We start from the raw sequence: 24,122 nt of genomic DNA, 5'->3' as shown, positions 1-24,122 counted from the left end.
GAGTAGCGTTATTTATGCTCCAATTTTTGTTAAATCACACCCCATTCTATATACATATAATTCTCATTCTATATATAAAACTTTATGTATATAATGAAGTGTGATTTAACCAAAGTTGGAATGTAAAAACCCTAAACATTTAAAATATCTACTTTTTTCTCAATTAAATTGTGCATTTATTTAGATAAACTAGTCTAGACTATAATATATGAACTTTATAAACGAAAAAGAAGTAAAAAAAAAATCACATATTTTTTTATCTATATTGTGTCAACCCAAGAAAAATTGGGACTTTCTTCATTTCTTTTCCGAGTTGTCCCCAACTCGAATCTGGAAATTTATCGAACAAAATTGATTATTCAAAAAACACAAAAATTATCATCTCACATTTTAATTTCGTAAGACGGATCTCCAACTCGACTCTCACTAATGAAAATGTATTTTTTTTTATATCAAAATTATTACTTTTCATGTCAAGTATGAGTCAGGTCGATTTGTCTCACAAATATAGATTCATAAGATCGTCTCACAAAATACATACTCAATGAACATTCATATCGATAAATTTGTTAGGGCCAAACAACTTTTATGACATTTATTGACATTCCACCAAGTTCATCCCAATTTTGGAGTCTAAGAAAAATATTCATCAGAAGCGTCCAATCAGATCAGATATCCAAAAACAATGTTGATCAACTGATATTGTACAGACAGAAAGCTCATAATAGAGAAGGTTTCAAAAGCACAACTTACTGAAGATTAGAGAAGTAAAGACCACTCAGCCAAGTCTCAAAGAAATTAAAGCTTAATCAATTGATCATAGCACATAAATCTCAACGAACTTACCAGATCAATGAGGATTAACGAAGTTTACCGAGATCAACAAATCAGATCATATCTATCGGAGTAGAAAAGCAGTTGCATAAAAGAGAAAAAGTATCAAAAGCAAGGTTTTCGCGTATCAGAGAAAACATACACAAATATATAACGCCGGTGATCAGATCAGAGAACTCTCAAAGAGCTTATCAGATCAGTGATGATCAATTACCAGAGCTTCAAGAGATCATCAGATGAGGTTATATAATCCTGAAAAGTGAAGTCCTCAAGTTCAGAGAAATTAATTGAATAAATGGTTAAGGACTCATGTAGTGCCCAAATATAGTACACGTATAACCCATGCATTCATTTAATTATTAAATCATTTAAATTAATTTTAAATGAGTTTTGGCGATGCATGATTTATTTAAATGCACTATTTTAAATTATTTATGTTTATGGGATGCACGTTAAAATATTTTATCGAGTTTCATGTTTCAGACGATCATTCGAGGCGGGATTGAGGAAAAGACCCGGTGACGATTTTTGGCAATTTTAAAGATGGTATTTTATTTTAAGTTAAGTTTGGGGGCATTTTAAATAATTTAGTGAGTGTTAGCATTTTTGAATCCTAAATTTAATTATTAGGTGAATTTTGGGGAATGGAAAACTTTTAAAGTCTAGACCATGTGCCTTTTTAAATTTTATTAGAGGTGGTATTAGAGTAAGAGAGTGTTAGTATTTTTTTAATTAGTGCTAATTATCAATTAAGCTAAATTATCTCCTAATTAAACACAAAACACACGCACACACACACTCTACACACACTAGAAACGTGAAAGCACATACACACACATTTTTATTTCAAATCTTTTTGAAGAAAAAACTAGGGTTCTCCATTAGAAAGCAGCCGCCCCCTTCCATCGATTTTTCCAGTCATTTTCGGTGGGTTTTATTGCAAGAAAGTCGAGCCGCAAGTCATCCCGGATCAACCTCGCTTCTTTCCCGCGTCGGTGTCGTCGTTACGGTACTTTTAAACGTCAAAAGGCACGTATAATCTGTTCTTGCTGTGTCGATCAAGTCATATACTGTATTGCGTTGTTTTTATGCGTAAAAGTTATGTATGATAATAGCATTTTGAGCGGATCATGAATCGGATCAATTTCGAAGGAAAATTTTTAGATCTAAAACTCGTTTTTCTGTTCATGTCAAAACTGCGATTTTTCTGTTCATATTTTGGGAAAACTTTCAACGGCAAAAACGTAGAACTCTTCGATACCTTCGAATTGATATATGATTCGAAATTTTTGGACGAAAAATGAGTGAGTTATGATATTTTCCGTGCGACTGCGCAAACAGGAATTTTCAGAAAATTATGTTATTGATACGTTTCTTGAAGTTTATTGTTGCAGGCTTTGTTGGGGATCGACGGGTGTTTGTTGCTGCGAATAAGTATATTGGTAAAGATGTTTGGAGTATTTTTGAGGCTTTGTTCCATGTCGTTAGGCACCACGTTGAATTAAGCGTCGTAGGAGGAGAAATTGATATCAAATCCGTTTTGTGTCGTTGGTTGTGAATTGTTACGCTTGGGGTTGATTTTAATATTCACTCAGGTTTGGCATATTGTATGGTGTTCTATGAATGTCTTGAGGAGTAGTTTTGTAGCCATTGAAGTTGATTAGGGAGAAGAATTTTAGTTGACAGATTTTCACGCAGGTTTCAGCGTTCAGTAGCTATACGGACCCAGGGACGGACCCTGACACGGGGTCCGTGTCTTTGCTTTCCCCTTGGTGCGTCTATACAGTAGGTACACGGACCTGGTTCCGGATCCTTACACGGGGTCCGTGCCCCGTCCCTTCCCGAGTACTCCTATCACAGTATGTACACGGACCCTCACCCGGACCCTGACACGGGGTCCGTGCCTTTGCTTCCTTTCAATGTCTTCTTCCAGAGTCTACACGGACCCCCATCCGGACCCGAGCACGGGGTCCGTGCCCCTTCCGTTTCCCGACACACTCTAGGCAGTATGTACACGGACCCTCTCCCGGACCCAAACACGGGGTCCGTGTACCCTTGTTTTGGGAAATATTTGTAAGTTCATTTTAAGTTTGATGCTATGGGTTAGTGCAAGGATTATTAAGGGCGTGTCGTGGCAAATCGTAGAAGGTCCTAAGGTATGATTGAGCTTGAGAGTAAGCATGTGTTTTCTATGTCTAAGCAATGCAAGTTAAGTATGAAATTCACGTTAGTAAGTTGCAGCAACGGCCCCAGTCGAAGTCCAACGAATCCCTCAACGCCAAGTAAGTATGTTGACGTGCAAGAAAACATTTTTTTTAGTTTTTGAGGTATGCTAAATGTCTTGTGACCAAATTATGTTAGGATTGGAAAGCGTTAAATTATGAACGGGGACCAATCCGTCCGTTAAATTATGAACGGGTTAGATCGTGGTTGTGAAGCGTTAAATTATGAACGTGGATCAACTGGCCTGTTAAATTATGAACAGGGATCTTATGTATGCGGCAGCGGATACGTCCCTGTCAGCCCAGTACTGTGGTATAGTCTGATCAGGCTCTTTTACGTTATGGGTCACTTGCTTTGAAACATCCTCTACGCAAAATGATGAAGTTATGTATGTTTACGTATGCAGTATGTTTATGAAAGTTTAAGTTATGGCACGTCGAAGTATGTATGTACGTATGTTCAAGTTTTAATGCGCAAGTTCAAGTTTCAAATTATGTATGTCCTATTTTAAAATTGCATGCGACCTTATTATGTAGTACTCGTTATTCCAGTTTATACGTGTTGAGTCCTTAGACTCACTAGACTTAATCGATGCAGGTGACTATGTTGAGGAGGCAGGAGGTGATGACCAAGGGGCAGGCTTGGGCTGAGTGGCAGGCTAAACCCGAGGACCGCAAGTTTATGTTTATGCAAATTTTTAAATTACTCTGATGTTTTGATTTGAACGTGAGACAGTTTCTTTTAGCAAAATTTTATTGGTGATGGATGATTGTGGGATTTATTTTTATGAATGTTGAGTGACGACCGTATGAATGTTTTTATTTAAGAAAATTTTTAATTTTTCCGCAAATTTTAAGTAGTGAAAGTACGGTTCGTTACAGTTGGTATCAGAGCGGTGTTCTTGTAAAGGGTTACGCCTACTGCCAGTCGCAAGAAGCTCTCGAAGTCACACCTCAAGTCTGTAAGTTTTAAAGTTTTGAGTTACGCTATGTACTATGCATTAGATCATGATTTCAGCATGTTTATGTTTTAAAGTTCAAATTTTGTGCATCTTATGATATTGGTATTATATTCATGCATGTTGGGTTTACGTGTTGGGTAATTGTTGGAACAGTATGCCTCCTAGACGTATGGTTAACCAGGAAGATAGGACTGAGGACAGGGAGCACCGAGAGGAGGAAAGAGCCAATCCTCCACCTCCACCACCACCTCTAGATATGCAGGCGCAGATGCTTGCAGGCATGACGCAGTTCTTCGCGCAGTTTGCGAGGAACCAGACTGCTGTAGGCCCCGAGGAGAGGCCTAGACCTGAGGCGGTATATGAGAGGTTCCGGAGGATGAGTCCGAAGGAGTTTGCGGGTACCACTGACCCGATGATAGCTGAAGGGTGGATCAAGTCCATCGAAGTGATTTTCGACTTTATGGAGCTGGCAGATGCTGATAGGGTACGTTGTGCCATTTTCTTATTAACTGGAGACGCCAGACTATGGTGGGAGAGTGCGTCAGTGGCAGTCAATTTACAGGTGCTGCCTTGGAATGGTTTTAAAGAGGTTTTCTACTCCAAGTACTTCACTGAGGAAGTACGAACCCGACTCACCAACGAGTTCATGACGCTGCGGCAAGGAGATAGTAGCGTGGCAGAGTTTGTGAGAAAGTTTGAGAGGGGGCGTCACTTCGTGCCCCTCATTGCGAATGATGCCCAAGCAAAGTTGAGGCATTTTCTGAATGGTCTGCGGCCGATCCTACGCCGTGACGTGAGAGTAGCTGGTCCCACTTCTTATGCAGTCGCCGTATCTAGAGCATTGGCGGCAGAGCAGGACCAGCGAGATATTGAGGCAGATAGGCAGGGCAAGAGGCCCTACCAGGCTCCACCGCAGCAGCAGAATCAGAGGCCTCAGTTTAAGAGGCCGTTTCAGGGACCGCCAGCGAAGAAGCCATATCATGGACCGCCTAAGGGCAAGGGTCCAGTTCAGCAGCAAGGGGCGCCTCAGAAGCCCGTTGCCTTCCCCGTGTGTCCTAAATGCAATCGTCAGCACCCGGGACAGTGCTTGTATGGATCAGGCAGGTGCTTCAAGTGTGGAGCTACAGATCATATGCTGAAGGAGTGCCCACAGTGGAAGCAGCCAACCCAGGGCAGGGTATTCGCCATGCATGCACAGGAGGCGGACCCAGACACTACTTTACTTACCGGTAAACTTTTCTACCTAAGTTCAGTACTATTTAATTTGTATGTGGAATTTTACTTGGGATAAGTAGGATGCTAGTGTTGTTTGAGTATATTTGGGTTACTACCTTGTTAGTGTCTTTGAATATAAGTTGTGTTGTGCTAACGCATCTCAGGGAATATTTTCATAAAGAGATTAGCTACAACTGCGTTGATAGACTCAGGAGCCACCCACTCCTTCATATCAGAGACGTTTGCCAATCATTTAGACCTCAAGTCCATCGGCCTAGACGTGAATTTTTCGGTAGTAGTCCCATCAGGGGAAGAGCTGTTAGCTACCAGTGTGGTCAGAGATATCGACCTAGAACTGCATGGCCACCTAGTGTATGCAGATTTAATCATATTGCCGATGCCAGAATTCGACATTATCTTGGGCATGGACTGGCTGACTAAGAATAGAGTTCTGATAGATTTTCAGAAGAGGTCAGTTTTAGTTAGACCGCCGGGCATGGAGCAATTTCTTTTTGAGCCAGCCAGATGGAGAAGCTTTCCTCGCATGATTTCATGCATGCAGGCGAGGAGTTTGATCTCCAAGGGATGTCAGGCCTTTTTGGCTAGCATTATTTCAGCGCCTGACGTGTCCACTCCATCCTTATCAGAGGTGCCAGTAGTCAAAGAATTTCCAGACGTCTTTCCTGATGACGTCACCGGTCTTCCACCAGAGAGAGAGGTAGAGTTTGCAATCGATCTCGTGCCAGGCACAGCGCCAATCTCCAAGGCGCCATACAGATTAGCTCCAGCTGAGATGTTAGAGCTCAAACAGCAGATTCAGGAGCTCCTCGACAAAGGGTTTATCCGCCCTAGTTTCTCACCGTGGGGCGCACCAGTGCTTTTTGTGAAAAAGAAGGATGGAAGCATGAGACTGTGCATCGATTACCGTGAGCTGAACAAGGTAACGATCAAGAACAAATACCCTTTGCCTAGAATCGAAGACTTGTTCGATCAATTGCAGGGAGCCACCGTGTTCTCTAAGATAGATCTTCGATCAGGGTACCATCAGCTGAAAGTGAAGGATGCAGATGTCCATAAGACAGCTTTCAGGACCAGATACGGGCATTACGAGTTCTTAGTAATGCCGTTTGGATTGACCAATGCTCCAGCAATTTTCATGGACCTCATGAACCGAGTATTTCAGCCGTTCCTCGATCAATTCGTCATAGTATTCATTGACGACATTCTTATTTACTCGAAGAGCCATGAGGAGCACAACCAGCATTTGAGGACAGTTTTGCAGACCTTGCAGAGTCGCAAGTTATTTGCGAAGTTCAGTAAGTGTGAATTTTGGCTGCAGAAAGTTGCATTTTTGGGGCATATAGTATCCAGCAGTGGTATTGAAGTGGATCCGTCTAAGGTAGCAGCGGTTAGAGATTGGGTGGAACCTAAGAACGCATCAGAAATCCGCAGCTTTTTGGGTTTAGCCGGTTGCTACCGTAAGTTCATTCGAGGATTTTCATCTATAGCAGTACCACTCACTTCACTCACCAAGAAGAATGCCAAGTTTGTGTGGAGTGAAGAATGCCAGAAGAGCTTCGACACGTTGAAGCAAGCTCTTATTTCAGCGCCAGTGCTAGCCATGCCAACAGGGCAAGGTGAGTTTGTGCTTTATACCGATGCATCTAAGCTCGGATTAGGCGCAGTGTTGATGCAACAGGGTCGAGTTATAGCTTATGCTTCCAGACAGTTAAAGGTGCATGAGAAGAATTACCCGACTCACGATCTTGAGTTAGCCGCCGTTGCCTTCGCACTGAAAATTTGGAGACATTACTTATACGGCGAGAAATGCCAGATCTTCACCGACCACAAGAGCCTCAAATACTTCTTCACGCAGAAAGAGCTGAATATGAGACAGAGAAGGTGGTTAGAACTTGTGAAAGATTACGACTGCGAGATTAGCTACCATCCGGGAAAAGCTAATGTTGTCGCAGACGCCTTGAGCAGAAAAGTGGCAGTGGTAGCTCAGTTGACAGCTCAGAGACCACTACAGTCGGAGCTTCAGAAGTTTGGTCTAGAGATTTATCGTGATGGCAAGGCTCCTAGGCTGTCTAATCTGACAGTCAAATCTGATTTGCTAGACCGAATCCGAGCATGTCAGTCTACAGATGAGCAGTTACAGAAATGGAGACTGAAAGACGAAGCCAAGGGCAGTGTGCTGTACACAGTTTCAGACGGCATTGTGCGATACAGAGGTAGAATGTGGGTGCCTAGTGTTGGTTCGATCAGACAGGATATTTTGACAGAGGCACACGCATCTCCGTATTCCATTCACCCAGGAGGCACCAAGATGTACAAAGACCTTCAGTTATTGTATTGGTGGCCAGGGATGAAGCGAGGCATCCGTAGGTTTGTGTCAGAATGTCTCACTTGTCAGCAAGTAAAAGCTGAACATCAGAGACCAGCAGGGTTGGTAAAGTCACTCCCCATCCCCGAGTGGAAGTGGGAGAACATTACTATGGATTTTGTTGTTGGGTTGCCGAGATCAGTCAGAGGATCGAATTCCATTTGGGTTATAGTGGACCGACTCACTAAGTCAGCGCATTTTCTGCCAGTGAAGACGATTTTCTCTATGACGCAGTATGCGGAGCTTTATCTCAGAGAGATAGTTCGTTTGCATGGATTTCCAGTCTCTATTGTGTCCGACAGGGACCCGAGGTTTACATCGTCCTTCTGGAAGAGCTTACATGCAGCCATGGGGACGAAGTTGCTTTTCAGTACAGCTTTTCACCCGCAGGCAGATGGCCAGTCTGAGCGAGTGATTCAGGTTTTAGAGGACTTGCTAAGAGCTTGCATGATTGACTTCCAAGGAAATTGGGAGTCTAGACTACCTCTAGTGGAATTCACATACAACAACAGCTTCCAAGCATCTATTGGTATGGCTGCCTATGAAGCGTTGTATGGTCGGAAGTGCAGATCACCAGTTCATTGGGATGAAGTTGGTGAGAGCACAGAACTTGGTCCAGAAATAGTTCAGCAGACTGCAGACGTGGTGGTCAAGATTCGTGACAGAATGAAGACCGCCCAGAGCCGTCAGAAGAGCTATGCAGATAAAAGGAGGAGAGATCTCGAGTTTGCCGTAGGAGATCACGTTTTTATCAAGATAGCACCTATGAAGGGTGTTATGAGATTTGGAAAGAGAGGCAAGTTGAGTCCGAGGTTTATTGGACCGTTTGAGATCTTGGACAGAGTTGGGACGCTAGCGTATCGTGTAGCCCTTCCGCCGAATCTGGCCGGGGTGCACAATGTGTTCCATGTCTCGATGCTGAGAAAATATTTGGCTAATCCTTCTCATGTTCTAAGTTATGAGCCGCTGCAGTTGACTCCAGACCTGTCTTACGAGGAGAAACCAGTCCAAATCCTAGACAGACAGGAGCGCAGACTTCGGAACAAGACGACTAAGTTGGTCAAAGTTCAATGGCTAAACCAATCGGTGGAAGAAGCCACGTGGGAGTCAGAGGCCGACATGAGACTTCGTTACCCGGAGTTGTTCGGTAAGACTTAATTTCGAGGACGAAATTTTTATAAGTGGGGGAGGAACTGTAGTGCCCAAATATAGTACACGTATAACCCATGCATTCATTTAATTATTAAATCATTTAAATTAATTTTAAATGAGTTTTGGCGATGCATGATTTATTTAAATGCACTATTTTAAATTATTTATGTTTATGGGATGCACGTTAAAATATTTTATCGAGTTTCATGTTTCAGACGATCATTCGAGGCGGGATTGAGGAAAAGACCCGGTGACGATTTTTGGCAATTTTAAAGATGGTATTTTATTTTAAGTTAAGTTTGGGGGCATTTTAAATAATTTAGTGAGTGTTAGCATTTTTGAATCCTAAATTTAATTATTAGGTGAATTTTGGGGAATGGAAAACTTTTAAAGTCTAGACCATGTGCCTTTTTAAATTTTATTAGAGGTGGTATTAGAGTAAGAGAGTGTTAGTATTTTTTTAATTAGTGCTAATTATCAATTAAGCTAAATTATCTCCTAATTAAACACAAAACACACGCACACACACACTCTACACACACTAGAAACGTGAAAGCACATACACACACATTTTTATTTCAAATCTTTTTGAAGAAAAAACTAGGGTTCTCCATTAGAAAGCAGCCGCCCCCTTCCATCGATTTTTCCAGTCATTTTCGGTGGGTTTTATTGCAAGAAAGTCGAGCCGCAAGTCATCCCGGATCAACCTCGCTTCTTTCCCGCGTCGGTGTCGTCGTTACGGTACTTTTAAACGTCAAAAGGCACGTATAATCTGTTCTTGCTGTGTCGATCAAGTCATATACTGTATTGCGTTGTTTTTATGTGTAAAAGTTATGTATGATAATAGCATTTTGAGCGGATCATGAATCGGATCAATTTCGAAGGAAAATTTTTAGATCTAAAACTCGTTTTTCTGTTCATGTCAAAACTGCGATTTTTCTGTTCATATTTTGGGAAAACTTTCAACGGCAAAAACGTAGAACTCTTCGATACCTTCGAATTGATATATGATTCGAAATTTTTGGACGAAAAATGAGTGAGTTATGATATTTTCCATGCGACTGCGCAAACTGGAATTTTCAGAAAATTATGTTATTGATACGTTTCTTGAAGTTTATTGTTGCAGGCTTCGTTGGGGATCGACGGGTGTTTGTTGCTGCGAATAAGTATATTGGTAAAGATGTTTGGAGTATTTTTGAGGCTTTGTTCCATGTCGTTAGGCACCACGTTGAATTAAGCGTCGTAGGAGGAGAAATTGATATCAAATCCGTTTTGTGTCGTTGGTTGTGAATTGTTACGCTTGGGGTTGATTTTAATATTCACTCAGGTTTGGCATATTGTATGGTGTTCTATGAATGTCTTGAGGAGTAGTTTTGTAGCCATTGAAGTTGATTAGGGAGAAGAATTTTAGTTGACAGATTTTCACGCAGGTTTCAGCGTTCAGTAGCTATACGGACCCAGGGACGGACCCTGACACGGGGTCCGTGTCTTTGCTTTCCCCTTGGTGCGTCTATACAGTAGGTACACGGACCTGGTTCCGGATCCTTACACGGGGTCCGTGCCCCGTCCCTTCCCGAGTACTCCTATCACAGTATGTACACGGACCCTCACTCGGACCCTGACACGGGGTCCGTGCCTTTGCTTCCTTTCAATGTCTTCTTCCAGAGACTACACGGACCCCCATCCGGACCCGAGCACGGGGTCCGTGCCCCTTCCGTTTCCCGACACACTCTAGGCAGTATGTACACGGACCCTCTCCCGGACCCAAACACGGGGTCCGTGTACCCTTGTTTTGGGAAATATTTGTAAGTTCATTTTAAGTTTGATGCTATGGGTTAGTGCAAGGATTATTAAGGGCGTGTCGTGGCAAATCGTAGAAGGTCCTAAGGTATGATTGAGCTTGAGAGTAAGCATGTGTTTTCTATGTCTAAGCAATGCAAGTTAAGTATGAAATTCACGTTAGTAAGTTGCAGCAACGGCCCCAGTCGAAGTCCAACGAATCCCTCAACGCCAAGTAAGTATGTTGACGTGCAAGAAAACATTTTTTTTAGTTTTTGAGGTATACTAAATGTCTTGTGACCAAATTATGTTAGGATTGGAAAGCGTTAAATTATGAACGGGGACCAATCCGCCCGTTAAATTATGAACGGGTTAGATCGTGGTTGTGAAGCGTTAAATTATGAACGTGGATCAACTGGCCTGTTAAATTATGAACAGGGATCTTATGTATGCGGCAGCGGATACGTCCCTGTCAGCCCAGTACTGTGGTATAGTCTGATCAGGCTCTTTTACGTTATGGGTCACTTGCTTTGAAACATCCTCTACGCAAAATGATGAAGTTATGTATGTTTACGTATGCAGTATGTTTATGAAAGTTTAAGTTATGGCACGTCGAAGTATGTATGTACGTATGTTCAAGTTTTAATGCGCAAGTTCAAGTTTCAAATTATGTATGTCCTATTTTAAAATTGCATGCGACCTTATTATGTAGTACTCGTTATTCCAGTTTATACGTGTTGAGTCCTTAGACTCACTAGACTTGATCGATGCAGGTGACTATGTTGAGGAGGCAGGAGGTGATGACCAAGGGGCAGGCTTGGGCTGAGTGGCAGGCTAAACCCGAGGACCGCAAGTTTATGTTTATGCAAATTTTTAAATTACTCTGATGTTTTGATTTGAACGTGAGACAGTTTCTTTTAGCAAAATTTTATTGGTGATGGATGATTGTGGGATTTATTTTTATGAATGTTGAGTGACGACCGTATGAATGTTTTTATTTAAGAAAATTTTTAATTTTTCCGCAAATTTTAAGTAGTGAAAGTACGGTTCGTTACAACTCAACACTTGGGACTTTTCAAAAAGTGTGCAAATATAAGAAGAATCAGTTCAGAAAAAGCAATACCTGATACTTAATAAGTAAGTGACTTGTATTTTAACAACTATCAAATTATCACTCCTCAATACAAAACTTCAGTTTCTCAATTGGCACAATTTTGTCAACACATCAACTAGATTACTGACTTCCTTCAATCTATTCAAAGGCTGGAATTTCATCCTCCAACGCTCAACTTATGAAGTAATATCGAATATGTGTATGCTTTGCCGTAGCATGATAAACATGATAGTCTTTTGTCAAATTAATAGCTCTATATTTAACTGGTAATTTTGTGAGATAGATCTCGAACTCAATTGGTTCTACGAAAATTATTTTTTATGTTAAAAATATTATTTTTTATTAAAAGTATGGATCAAATCGACCCATCTTCTAGATATAAATATGTGAGATTATTTTATTGAAAATTTCATCTAATTTTTTTATGTTATGGGATATATGATTATTTAAAATTAAAACTTTCCATCAAGGGAAAAAGTTATTAGGATATAGTATATATATATAAGATTCAAATTTACTAAAATAAGTTTTATCACATTTTTATTGAACAAAATATAATATTTTTTTTTTAATTTGAGAAAATGAGTATTTTAATTTATCAAAAAAACATATCATGACCTGAAAAGTGAGTTATACTAAGCCTCTCAACTTTAATAATATAATAATATATTTACTTATATTTATTAATAATAAAATTATTTGCATGATTTATTTTTTTAACCGATAATAATAAAATAATGTTAATGATCTATCAAGAATATTCAATATTCACAAATAAAAACCGAATGATTTCATCCAAGCAAAAATACTGAGAGTGAGTCTTTTGTGAGACGGTCTCATGAATCTTTATCTGTGAGAAGAGTCAATCCTACCGATATTCACAATAAAAAAAATAATACTCTTAGCATAAAAACTAATATATTTTTTCATGGATGACTCAAATAAGAGATTCCTCTCACAAAATACGACCCGTGAGACCGTCTCACATAAGTATTTGCCAAATACCAAATGCCGACTCAATGTTTTCTCCCCCTAAAATCAGGCAGAAGATTTGACAAGCAGATTCTTGAATAAGATGGATGTGCCAAATTTATATTGTTAAAATTGTATGCTCACTAAAAAAAATGGTACATGGGTTGATGCTAGGTCAAAGGCTCTTGATGTGAGTTTTATATATAAGAAAGATTTTTGAATTATGCATTTTTATCTATGACTTATGCAATTGTTGTAAATCAATTAATTTTTCTTTGTTATCCTAGGCCGAGATGAATGCTCAGTTTCTTGAAGCAACACAACTTGATGCTGATTTTGAGTCACCACATAATCCAACCCCAGAGGTTCAAAATGAACTCTATATATTGGCTGTTGGTGGGGTTAAAAAGAGAAAACTGTATGGTGTTGGCTCGCAGGCTGAGGTGTTGTATCCTGAAGCTATGTCGGGACGTGCAACACACACACGTGCTAACTCTATGGATGTGGCTGCCGCTAAAGCTGAAGCTGCCGCTGCGACTTCTAAAGTAGAGGAACTTACAAGGGAATTGACTAGCTTGAGGCAACAGGTTCGTTACTTGATGGAGCATGCACTTATTGACCCCCAAGTCACATCTTATGATGATGATAGCACACAACCATAGTCCCCTTAGATATGTCATGGTTAATAGGCTTTTTTGTAAGTATTGAAGCCACTGTGTCTCCATATTTTGGTCATTGAACATTTGGAAATGTAGCTACTCTTTTTGGAAATGTGGCTACTGATTTTGTAAGTAAGCAGGGGGATGTATTGATATTTTTGGATATGGATGGATTAATATGTTTTGAATGTTAATATGTGGAGTGAAGGTGTTTAATTTAATTTGGTTGATTTTATTGTGTATATTGTTGGTTGGAAAATTGACACTGTATTGGATTTGTTGAATTAGAATGTGTGTTGGATAAAAGGGAATTAATAAAAACTGGGACAGAGGGCTGTCCAATTCAACATTTAACGACAGAAATTATAAATCCGTCACTAAACTTAGTGACGAAAATTATCATGTTGTCACTAATTTTAGCGACAGATTTATAATTTGTCACTAAGTTTAGTGACGGATTTATAATTTCTGTCGTTAATATTAACGACCAAAACATATATCTGTCGCTAGATTTAATGACGGATTTATGATTTCTGTCGCAAATATCAATGACAAAAACTTAAATCTGTCGCTAACTTTACCGACGCCTTTACAATTTCGGTCGCTGATTTAGTGATGGATATATGATTTCTGTCGCAAATTTAGCGACGAAATATTTTTCGGTCACTAAAATATTGCGACCAAATTTAAATTTCCGTCGTTATTATTTAACGACAAACATAAATATTCCGTCGTAAATAACGACAGAATTACACTTTCCGTCGTTATACAAGTCCGCGACGCTAAATTCTTTGACGATCGATATTCCGTCGCTATTATGTCGCTAAATACTTTCGGTGACAAAATAGCGACAGAAATTTCCGTCGTTATTTGTAAATTTTTTTGTAGTGAAAGATGTCGTACTTACAAAGAAGGCAAACAAATGTTTTTAACACATTTATAATACTAATCGACACATAACAACACAGAGGTGTGGAGGATGAGAATTAACACCAACATATGAATAAAACTCAAGTATACCTCAAGCAAGGTATTTACATATGAAAATCCAATGAATGGGATTATTTATCTTAATTTACACCAACTTAAATCGGTGAATCATAGCATAACTAACGAAAAAAAATATTGTAAACCGAAGCATGACTGAATGAACACAAAATCGACTACACATACACTGAAAGCAGTACTTATTGTAGCTTGTAGGAATCTTAAAAACTCCTTTAACAGTGGAGGAGAAAGTGTCTGAATTTGTTTGATCGTTGGTTCATTCCGAAATTTTGATTGGGATTTCGCGAGAATCAAACAAAATTAATAGTAATTTTTTTTTTAGATCAACTTGCCATCGAATCAAAGAACAACCCTGATTTGTTCTATTTTGACCAAATTAAGATCTGATTTTTACTATAGGAAATGAAATGATATTTTGGCAGTGTTGAGTCGGCCTATCTCACACGAGACTAACTCAAAAATAATAATTTTTCATAGATTGAATCAATTAAACATTTGTATTATAAATTTTTTTTTAAAGATGATTTTTGTTAAAATTTTATATTTTTAAATATATAGTGTAATTTAAAAGCAACTATTTAATATATTTATTTTTGGTGATTAAAATGCATTTTTTAAAAGTTGAATTTATTTATATTTGGTTAAGATAATGAGATAATAAAAAAATGCGAGAAAGTTTTTAGGGAAATTTTACTTTTTTTCAGTAACAATACTGGAAAGCCCACTATCGGCCCCATAACACTAATTGGGCCAAAAGCCCAAAAAGCAATCTCCCAAGTTACGTATAATAACCCCGGGCTGAATCGAAACCCTAATCTCTATCGAGAGTTGGCATTGCTGCGCAGCTGAACTGATCCTCGGATCTTGACTGTTCTTTCTGCAAACTCGAAAATGGCGACTCAAATGAGCAAAAAGAGAAAGGTTTGTCTTCCGAAATGGTCTGTGCGTTTTTGATGTTTGTTTATGTGTTATATAATTGATTGATTTTTATCGACTAAATGGCACCAGTTTGTGGCCGATGGAGTTTTCTTTGCGGAGCTCAACGAGGTCTTGATGCGTGAGCTGGCGGAGGATGGATACTCTGGAGTGGAAGTTAGAGTCACTCCCATGAGGACTGAGATCATAATCCGTGCAACTCGCACTCAGAATGTTCTTGGTGATTATTTATTTGTATTTCTTTTTAAATTTTTGCTTCAGATGAATATAGGGTTGTTATGCAAGTTTTATTTTATTTTTATTTAAGCATGTGCTAATTTGGCTTGGAAATTTTTTTTGTTCTTTACTTAATAGGTGAGAAGGGAAGGCGGATTAGGGAGTTGACCTCTGTGGTACAGAAGAGGTTCAAGTTTCCGGAGAACAGCGTTGAGTTGTATGCTGAGAAGGTTAACAACAGGGGGCTGTGCGCCATTGCTCAGGCGGAGTCTCTTCGCTACAAGCTCCTTGGTGGTCTTGCTGTCAGACGGTAATGAATCAATTTCATTGTTCTTGAACATTTTCTTGTGGTAAATTGGCTTTATCTATGATTTAGATTGATGAATTTGAAAGCTCCAATCTACCATGGTAGGTGAACCATATAAAAATAAAAATTTCTCAAGACAGATTCCCCTCTTAGGCTTTGATCTCATTGGAAAGCCTTTAAAAGGAATGTTTTCCTAGCTTCAATGATCACTTGTGGATAAAAAATGTTTTTTTTGTAGATACTATAGTTTCAAATTTCTTGTAATGGTCTATTCTTGTTATTAATATTAGTATGTCATCCATAAAGCGAATTGGTGATTCAACAGCAATTTGTGTCGGAAGATGACTAGATTCATTATCTTCCTCCATGGCATCATACCCTTGAAGTGAACTGGTCTTCACGCTGTTGCCACGGAGAAGAAACATGAAAATGGGTTAATCGACCTGGTTGTCATTTTCTAATCATATATTAGTTAATGATTACAGTTTTCTTACCAATTTGTTACCTATTTATCAAACGGATATTAATTATACGAAGTTAATGTTCTCCATGATCATGTTCTTGCCTATATATTTAAATTTTGTGTTTCTTTTTAACATTCTTGTCTCACAAACAAACTTAGGTGATTTTCCATTGTTATTTTTCTCAAAGTGCATTAATAAGTTCACACATGAAAAAAACACGTCGTTTGGGAATTTTCTTACAAGTTTTACTGTTAAGTTTTAGTAATTAAAGGTATATAATACTTTTTCTTAGTAATGTCATCCATAAAGCAAATTGGCACTTTTTCACGCCAATTCTGTGTCGGACGATGACTAGAAATACTGTCTTCATCCATGTGAACCTATTCATTATACGTACCGGTGTTCATTAGGTAACCATGAAGAAGACACATGATAAATCATTTACTCAATTGTATCATTGTCTACATATACCATCTTTCAATCCATCCTTGGAGACGTGAATATATCTGGTGATTGTCGTTGTGAATGTAAATCCATCTGGACCCAAATGAATGGTTATTTTTGTGATACTTAAAACTTGACAACTTGATTTCTCTTGTTATCTGCATTCTAATTTACAGTATGTTGTTTTAGCATCTCACGTCAAATGTCATTTTGCTTCGAGCAATAATGCTATTGTAAAATAGGTTGATGTTTGGTCTTTTGTTTTCTTATCTCAGGGCATGCTACGGTGTCTTAAGATTTGTCATGGAGAGTGGTGCCAAGGGTTGTGAGGTAATATGCAAATCAATTATTCCTTTTTTGTCCTCGTGTTCTTGTTTTCATTGCTTTAAATTTTATCTTCGATGTTATTGGTTTCGTACCTCAGGTGATCGTGAGTGGAAAATTGAGGGCTCAGCGTGCCAAATCCATGAAGTTTAAGGACGGCTACATGATTTCTTCCGGGCAACCAGTTAAAGAATACATCGATTCTGCTGTTAGACACGTGCTTCTGAGACAGGTTTTTCAAGATGGATATAAAATACTTTACCAGAATTATCAGATACCATATTTTAGTTTTTGGAAAACTATCATCTCCCATTTCTCAACTTCTCCTTTTTTGTGCATTTTGTTCAGGGTGTACTCGGTATCAAGGTCAAGATCATGCTCGACTGGGATCCCAAAGGAAAACAGGGGCCTACTACTCCTCTACCGGATCTTGTCACAATCCATCCTCCTAAAGAAGAAGAATTCATAAGGCCGACCATCCAAGCAACTGAAGTTGACCTGCAAGTTTAGAGAATCAACCACTCTTCAAGTTATGTTATATATATCATATTTCTGTTTTTTCCTACATTTTTCTGCAGGAATGTGTTTGACTAATTTTCATCCATAACATCAAACTTTGTTTGGTTTAGTTAAATGGGTTTTCCCATCAATGTTTGATTGTCTGGTTTCGTTTTCGAAGGGGGGAATTGAACATAACCACTTGGTAGATTTGAAATGTGCTGAAAATTCATATGCAATAATAGATGCTGAATTCTTTTGTTATTTTTGTGCATTGCTAAATTCTACTACAATTAAATTTTGGTAAAAAGTATTATAATTACCTGTAAATATATCATAATTGTGCTTGGATGGACTTCTTACCAGAGTATACAAATTTAATATCATAACATTACGATAATAATCGCTTTTAAAGGATGAAACTAATTTTTAAAAAAAATATTCGTATAAAATATAAGAAAGACAAAAAAACAATGTGAAAAATTAAAAAAGAAAACATAATTGTAGTGTACTTTCACTTTTTTTTTTGAAATTTCAATATAAAATATGAATTTTGTTGACTAAAATCGATTTACATGAGAATAAACATTTTCCAAAACCCTTATAAGTTTAGTTTTATTAATTTATCATAAATTACATGAATTTCATAAAAATAAAGTGCGAAAAGAAAAAGAAAAATGGTGAGAATAAAACATGTGAGAACTCAGAAGTTAGGGAATTGTTACAATCGATTATTAAATTTTAAGTTAATATTCCTATATTCATTCCCACTATAAAAACAACCATCTTTGAATTCTTGTAGGAAGGACTATACTAGTAGATTTTTATAATTACAAGCAATTTGCAACATCCCATTTCAACAGAGTTTCTATCTAACCTGTTGAAACTCCTAAAATTCTTGTAACTTAACAAAATGACTAGCAAGACTTTTACTGTCAATTACAAATGTTTATGAAAGAAATACGCTAGAGCCAATTGATCTCAAATATCAGATAAAAAGTTAAGCATGTGCTGAAAAAATGTTTCGATCAATTAGGCTTTCAAGAACTTGATACTCAGAATAATGTGCGTAATTTAGAACTATAGGAGAGATCGAAAGTCCATCTAACTGATCTATTTATGGGCTTTGATTTCAATGATTGTCTTTTTTAATATGATATTCGTTTCCAAATATAGAGGTATTTGTGTCTGATCATTGTCCTTTCCGCATATAGTACGATTTGATGGTGTGCATGTATTCTGATATTTTAACATTTCAATAAAGCAATTAAGATACAAAATATTATAACTAATCTGTCTGTTGGGATCCGATCCTTAAAAAGAATGATATTGAAATTAACATAGAATGTCTGTTGACGTGCTTAACTGATTCAGAAGAGTAATCAATAGCCTTTGAAACAGTGACCCTGGATGAATTATCTTCCATCAGTTGTGCTTTGAAATCAGTTAGACTTTGATTATCAATTATGCTCGGGAAATCAGTTGCACATGATTGTTCAATTTTCTTTAAGAATTCAGTCATGTTAGGCTCTATAAGAAATTTCATTTAATTCAATAGCCTTGTTAATTTATCAAAATTTAATTGATTCAACAGTATATGTTATTTTGTGTGTAAATATGAAAAAATATATTCATGTTATACAATCTTGAATGATTAATTAATATGACAAAAAAATCTCCCCCATAAAAAAAATCTCTAGCTCCGTCCCTATAATCATGGACCATCCTGATATGTTAACTTTTAAAATAAATAAAATACCTAATTGATACAATTAAATTCATTCCGAGAGCCAATTAATTTTCTAAATAAAATAACCTATATTTTTATAGCAAACTTATACCATAAAATAATTTAAAAATTATAATTAATGATTCAGTTTCAACCATCCAACAATGAAATTACAGGTAAGATAGCGGATTTGTACAACAATTACATGACATTCTTTATTCTTGCATAAATTAATCGTATAGTTTCCTATGAAAACATTTCTTCAAAGAGAAAATAGTTTTTTTTTTCCTGCTAATAACTTATATAATTTTAGGTTTTGTTACATTGATTTTTTAAAATTTAGTTTTAGTACATTAACGTTTAATTTTTGAATATTATGATCTAATTGCCGATATGACACCGGAAAATACTGACATAGAATAAAAAAAATGACAGCGTGAAATCGATAATGACTGATTTGTCAGATATCAAGTCAGCAATGAAACCAAGATAGCTGAAAATTAAAAGTTAACTTACCCAAACCAAATTAACGACGAAAATCCAAACTTGAACAAGTTACTTGAAAAAAAAATTTATTTCCAACTCCAAACTATTCTATGATAGGAACAAATGTGTGATCAAGGAACAATGTGAACTTTCAGGTGGTCATTTCCCATGCTCTGTTGTTGTTCTTGTATTCTCCTGGCCGACTCCTCGACACCCGAATCATCATCGCATCTTTTGATAGTCAAAATCTGAAGTGTTGGTATATCTCCGATGCTTTCCGGAACCTCTTTCAGGTAGAGACACTCTCGAATAAACAACCTCTCGAGGCATGGGAAATGATGGCTTTCAACTATCCACTCTTCCAGGTCTATGCTTTCCATTTCCAGGTGCTTTAAGCTCGGAAACTAATCAGTTATCTCCCACTTTCCTCCTTCCACCGAATCTTGCATAAGTTTCAACACCACAAGGTTTGGCAAGGAATTAACAATGGACATATTTTCCAAGGGAATCCAACTACCCCTCAAAGTTAACTTTCTTAGATTCCGGGGAAAGCTGTCAATATTTGGCAAGTCATCAGGCAGCTCCACCAACTCAAAATTCAGCACTTGGAGTTGGTCCAGGTAGACAAGATTGTTGATACCGTTAGGTTGGTAGTGCTCACGGCTCCCGTATTTTACCTTCAATTTTTTAAGATTCGGAAGCCTTTTAATCACTTCCACGGTTAACGGTAAATCTATGACATAAAGAGTTTGCAGGTTATGTAGGATAGAAAAGCTTCGAGCAAATTCTTCATGAGCGAGAATGGGCGAGATGTATCCTGCCCTCAGGATAAGATGCTTCAATTGTGGCATCTTCCAGATCTCCGACGATATAGAATATAGAGATCTAAAATTATTTGTGTCATTAATGATCAGAGTCTCAAGGTTCTTAAGTCTGGTAACTCTAGCTGGCAAGCAAGATGATAAGCTGTAATAAAAGACTAAAGCAAGGTACCTCAAATTAACTAGGTCGAATATTTCATCAGGTAAACCTTCCACCCCTATTTTCACTCCATCCAAAACTCTGAGTAGACAAAACAGCGGAGTGGATGGCAATATGCCTATATCACGACCATGAAAATATAGCAGAGAACGGATAGGTGAGACAAGTGTACTGGTGGGTGAGATCTTGAGATTGAATAAAAAGCAGTAGGAGCCGTAGGAAGTATGAATTATCCAACGACGTTGGATGTTAGGTACTTGCAGTAGATCACTTTTACTAGTATACTGGACTTTATGGTGTTGAATAAACTTTTCATCTTGGCCCCTTTTTATGCTCAACTCCCTCAAGACGTCGTGGATGCTGCAAAATCTGATCCCGCCGTCAGACCTCTTCTTTGTGACCAAAACAAGATTTCTATTAACAAGATCCACCAAATACTCTTCTGCCACCTCTTCCAAGTTTTTCGATCTTGAAGGTTTTAGGAAGCCCTCAGCAACCCATAACTTGATGAGTTTGTTTGTGGGTATCCTATAATCTTCAGGGAAGATTCCCATGTACAGAAAACAAGCTTTCAAATGATGAGGAAGATTGTCATAACTCAACGACAGTATGGAAAAGAACTTGTCATCATTTGTAGCTATTGCTTCATTAATGTTTTTAGCGACACTATCCCAATAATCTTTGGTCTTGTTGACCTTGAGTAGTCCTGCTATCACAACAATCGTGAGGGGGAGTCCTTTGCAGTTTCTTGCGATTAATTTTCCGACTTCTTCTAATTGTTGAGGGCAATGTTCTTGTCCATACACCCTCTCCCGAAGCAAGTCCCAGCTTTCATCCTCATTTAGAAACTCCATTCGATGAAGTGGGCTGAATGAGTCGATCGCTGAAGCCACTTCTGACAATCTTCAAAAAAGAAAATTCATATTCATATTCTAAATTATTCGAATCAAAGAGCTAGCTAACAACTTTTGGACACAAACCTTGTAGTGATGATGATACGGCTACCATTGTCGTCCTCGGGGAATGCCCTTCTTACACGATACCATACTTCAACATGCCACATATCATCCAAAACAATCAGATATCTCCTATTTTTTAAATTTTTGTACACCCGATCGATTAACGTTTCGGCATGCTCCGTCGCTGCTCCTTCGTTGCAAAGGAGACGTTGAAGAACCTCTGGTACACTATATTCTTGAGAAACCGTTACCCAGTGACGAACATCAAAGTGTTGTTCGATTAAGTGATCTGAATACACATTTCTGGCAAGAGTAGTTTTGCCAATTCCTCCCGTCCCAACTATTGGGATGATTTGAAGATTGGACTCATACCCGGTGACTCGATCCTTGATTTGAATCAAGTCATTTCTAACTCCTATCAGTTTTTCTTGTTCCCTCGGAGCATGTCTTGATGAACCGGAAGCTGATGAAGAAGTATCTGAGCGGATTGACGAATCTTCTGCTGTGCCTGTGAAGACACGCTTTACATCTGTGGCAGCTTCAAGAATTGAACCAACGTGTTCTATCAGAGACTTAACACCTTCAATATGTTTATGTAACGTATCTTTCAACGTGATCGAAGAACTATTTTTTTCATCGCCCGTCGTTTCATTCAGAAACTTATCAGAAAGGGTAACGTATCTTTCGATGTGATCTTCCAACTCGTAGGCAGCATCTCTGGTTGCTTCTTCCAAAGGACGAACAGCTGGAACTTCTTCGAGGAACTTTACCAGACGCATTATGTTTTCATGGAGTGATTCATGTTCTTGTGTGCCGCCAAAAAGAACCTCAACGCAATCTTCACCTTGGACCTGTTTCAGTGTTTGAGCAAGTGAGACAAGAGCAGCATATGCCATTTCTACGATCTCCGGTATGGATTTGCAGATACAAATTGAGAAGAAAACTGCAATTATTTGCTACTTAAACGCAACAAAGTATGATTAGATGGGACCCCAATTCATTGTGAATGATAAAGTGGAGTTGGTCAGCAAACGTGGAAAGCGGATGTGATTGGTCGAAAAAGTTGAAAGTTGGAGCAATGTTAAAAAATGGCATTCATTAATTATGAAAGTGACGATGTCGGATCATATTCTGTGGAATATTCGGTAACTTCGTTGACAACTTAATAAAAGTAGGGACCAGGATCCTCTCTATGGTTGCATCTATACAGTAGAGGATGACGTGTAACAATTTTTTTTTTTTAAAAAAAGGTGAGATATTTAAAAATATAATCTCCATTTGATTCTAACTTAGATATATGACCTTATTTTTTTAATTAGGTGATTGTTACTTCTTTACCCTTTTCACATAAATCCAATAAAAGATATATGATTTTATTTTTTTAATTAAATTAATGTTACTTTTTTACAATTTTCACATAAATACAATAAGAAAATCATTTTGACATAAATCTAATAAGAAACGAATACTTCTGTTTAAAATTTGAAAAAAATTACAAATGTCAGCAGATATGTTTTGAAAAGAAACGGACTAGAATCACAAATTATGTTTTGTTCTTTTGTTTACGATATACCATACAAAACGTATAAGATAATTTTTCATTTTCAAGTTTTCATTTTAATTGAGAAAAAAAAAATTTGGATGCAATGAAGTATTTGGTTGGCTTATTTAATAATTAGATGTCAAAAATACCAAAGAAATTGAAAAAAATAACAACTTCCAGCATGTATGTTCTTCCTCATTAGCTCAAATGTCGAAGGAACATATCATTGAAACAAAAGAAAAATATGAACGTGTAAGTTCCAAAATACCAACTTAACAATAATTAAAAAATTAAATACATATATTAAACTATTTATTTCGTCTTTCTACTTTTAAATTCACCAACGGAAGGAATCTTCTTTTTCTTTGTTCTCCATTTGTTAACTCTAATATTAAGAGGTAGTACAATCAGAGAATCAATGCCAGCAGGTATGTTCCATTCTTCAGAGGGGGGAATATGATAAATAGTTTCCGTATATGCCAAAGCCCATACATTCGTGGTATAATAATGTGAGCACAATTCATATATGTCTATACCATGGTGACTAGCAGCAGCAATAGCATGTGCACACGGAAGTCTATCAATATCGAAAACTCGACAACGACATGTTCTTCTATTTAACTCTACGACTGCATCATGACCAACTCCAATGACGTGATATTCAAAAGTACTCATCTGAATAACTTCCACTTTCTGTGACTCAATAAATCTTGATCGCAAGGTCGTCTCAGCCCATGGAGTAAGATGTCGTGTTGAAGCAACGACAACTTTGCGGTGATTATTAAATTACGATGAGATAAGACTTTGAATTGCATCCAACAAAGCAATCATTGGTAGCTCTCGTGCAAACACCAACTTTCCATTGATTGATTCTGATCCATTTGTTGTCATAATATTATACCGAAAACCAAGAAAGTATGCTCTTGCCCATT

At 37.7% G+C, this 24,122-nt stretch overlaps 3 protein-coding genes across 3 annotated transcripts; 2 read left to right on the top strand and 1 right to left on the bottom strand.

The window, feature by feature from the left end:
• Positions 1–12,787: 12,787 nt before the first annotated feature.
• On the top strand, positions 12,788–13,298 carry LOC140818669 (uncharacterized). The gene is made up of 2 exons (XM_073178716.1): positions 12,788–12,826; positions 12,924–13,298. Exon 2 carries the CDS (start codon positions 12,930–12,932, stop codon positions 13,296–13,298), a length of 369 nt encoding a protein of 122 aa, XP_073034817.1. The 5' UTR covers positions 12,788–12,826; positions 12,924–12,929.
• Positions 13,299–15,061: 1,763 nt separating this feature from the next.
• Positions 15,062–17,756, top strand: LOC140818399 (small ribosomal subunit protein uS3x-like). The gene is made up of 6 exons (XM_073178338.1): positions 15,062–15,224; positions 15,312–15,459; positions 15,594–15,765; positions 16,946–17,000; positions 17,095–17,226; positions 17,343–17,756. Exons 1-6 carry the CDS (start codon positions 15,195–15,197, stop codon positions 17,502–17,504), a joined length of 699 nt encoding a protein of 232 aa, XP_073034439.1. The 5' UTR covers positions 15,062–15,194; the 3' UTR covers positions 17,505–17,756.
• Positions 17,757–20,080: 2,324 nt separating this feature from the next.
• Positions 20,081–22,866, bottom strand: LOC140818280 (putative late blight resistance protein homolog R1B-14). Its single transcript, XM_073178202.1, has 2 exons — positions 21,669–22,866; positions 20,081–21,591 (listed from the first exon to the last, which is right to left on the bottom strand). Exons 1-2 carry the CDS (start codon positions 22,541–22,543, stop codon positions 20,112–20,114), a joined length of 2,355 nt encoding a protein of 784 aa, XP_073034303.1. The 5' UTR covers positions 22,544–22,866; the 3' UTR covers positions 20,081–20,111.
• Between the last annotated feature and the right edge of the window lie 1,256 nt (positions 22,867–24,122).

This window comes from Primulina eburnea, chromosome 17, assembly GCF_022965805.1.
Source record: "Primulina eburnea isolate SZY01 chromosome 17, ASM2296580v1, whole genome shotgun sequence".
Taxonomy (NCBI): Eukaryota; Viridiplantae; Streptophyta; class Magnoliopsida; order Lamiales; family Gesneriaceae; genus Primulina; species Primulina eburnea.
Note: the sequence above shows the minus strand (reverse complement) of the source record. Positions and strands in the feature narration are given on the sequence as shown.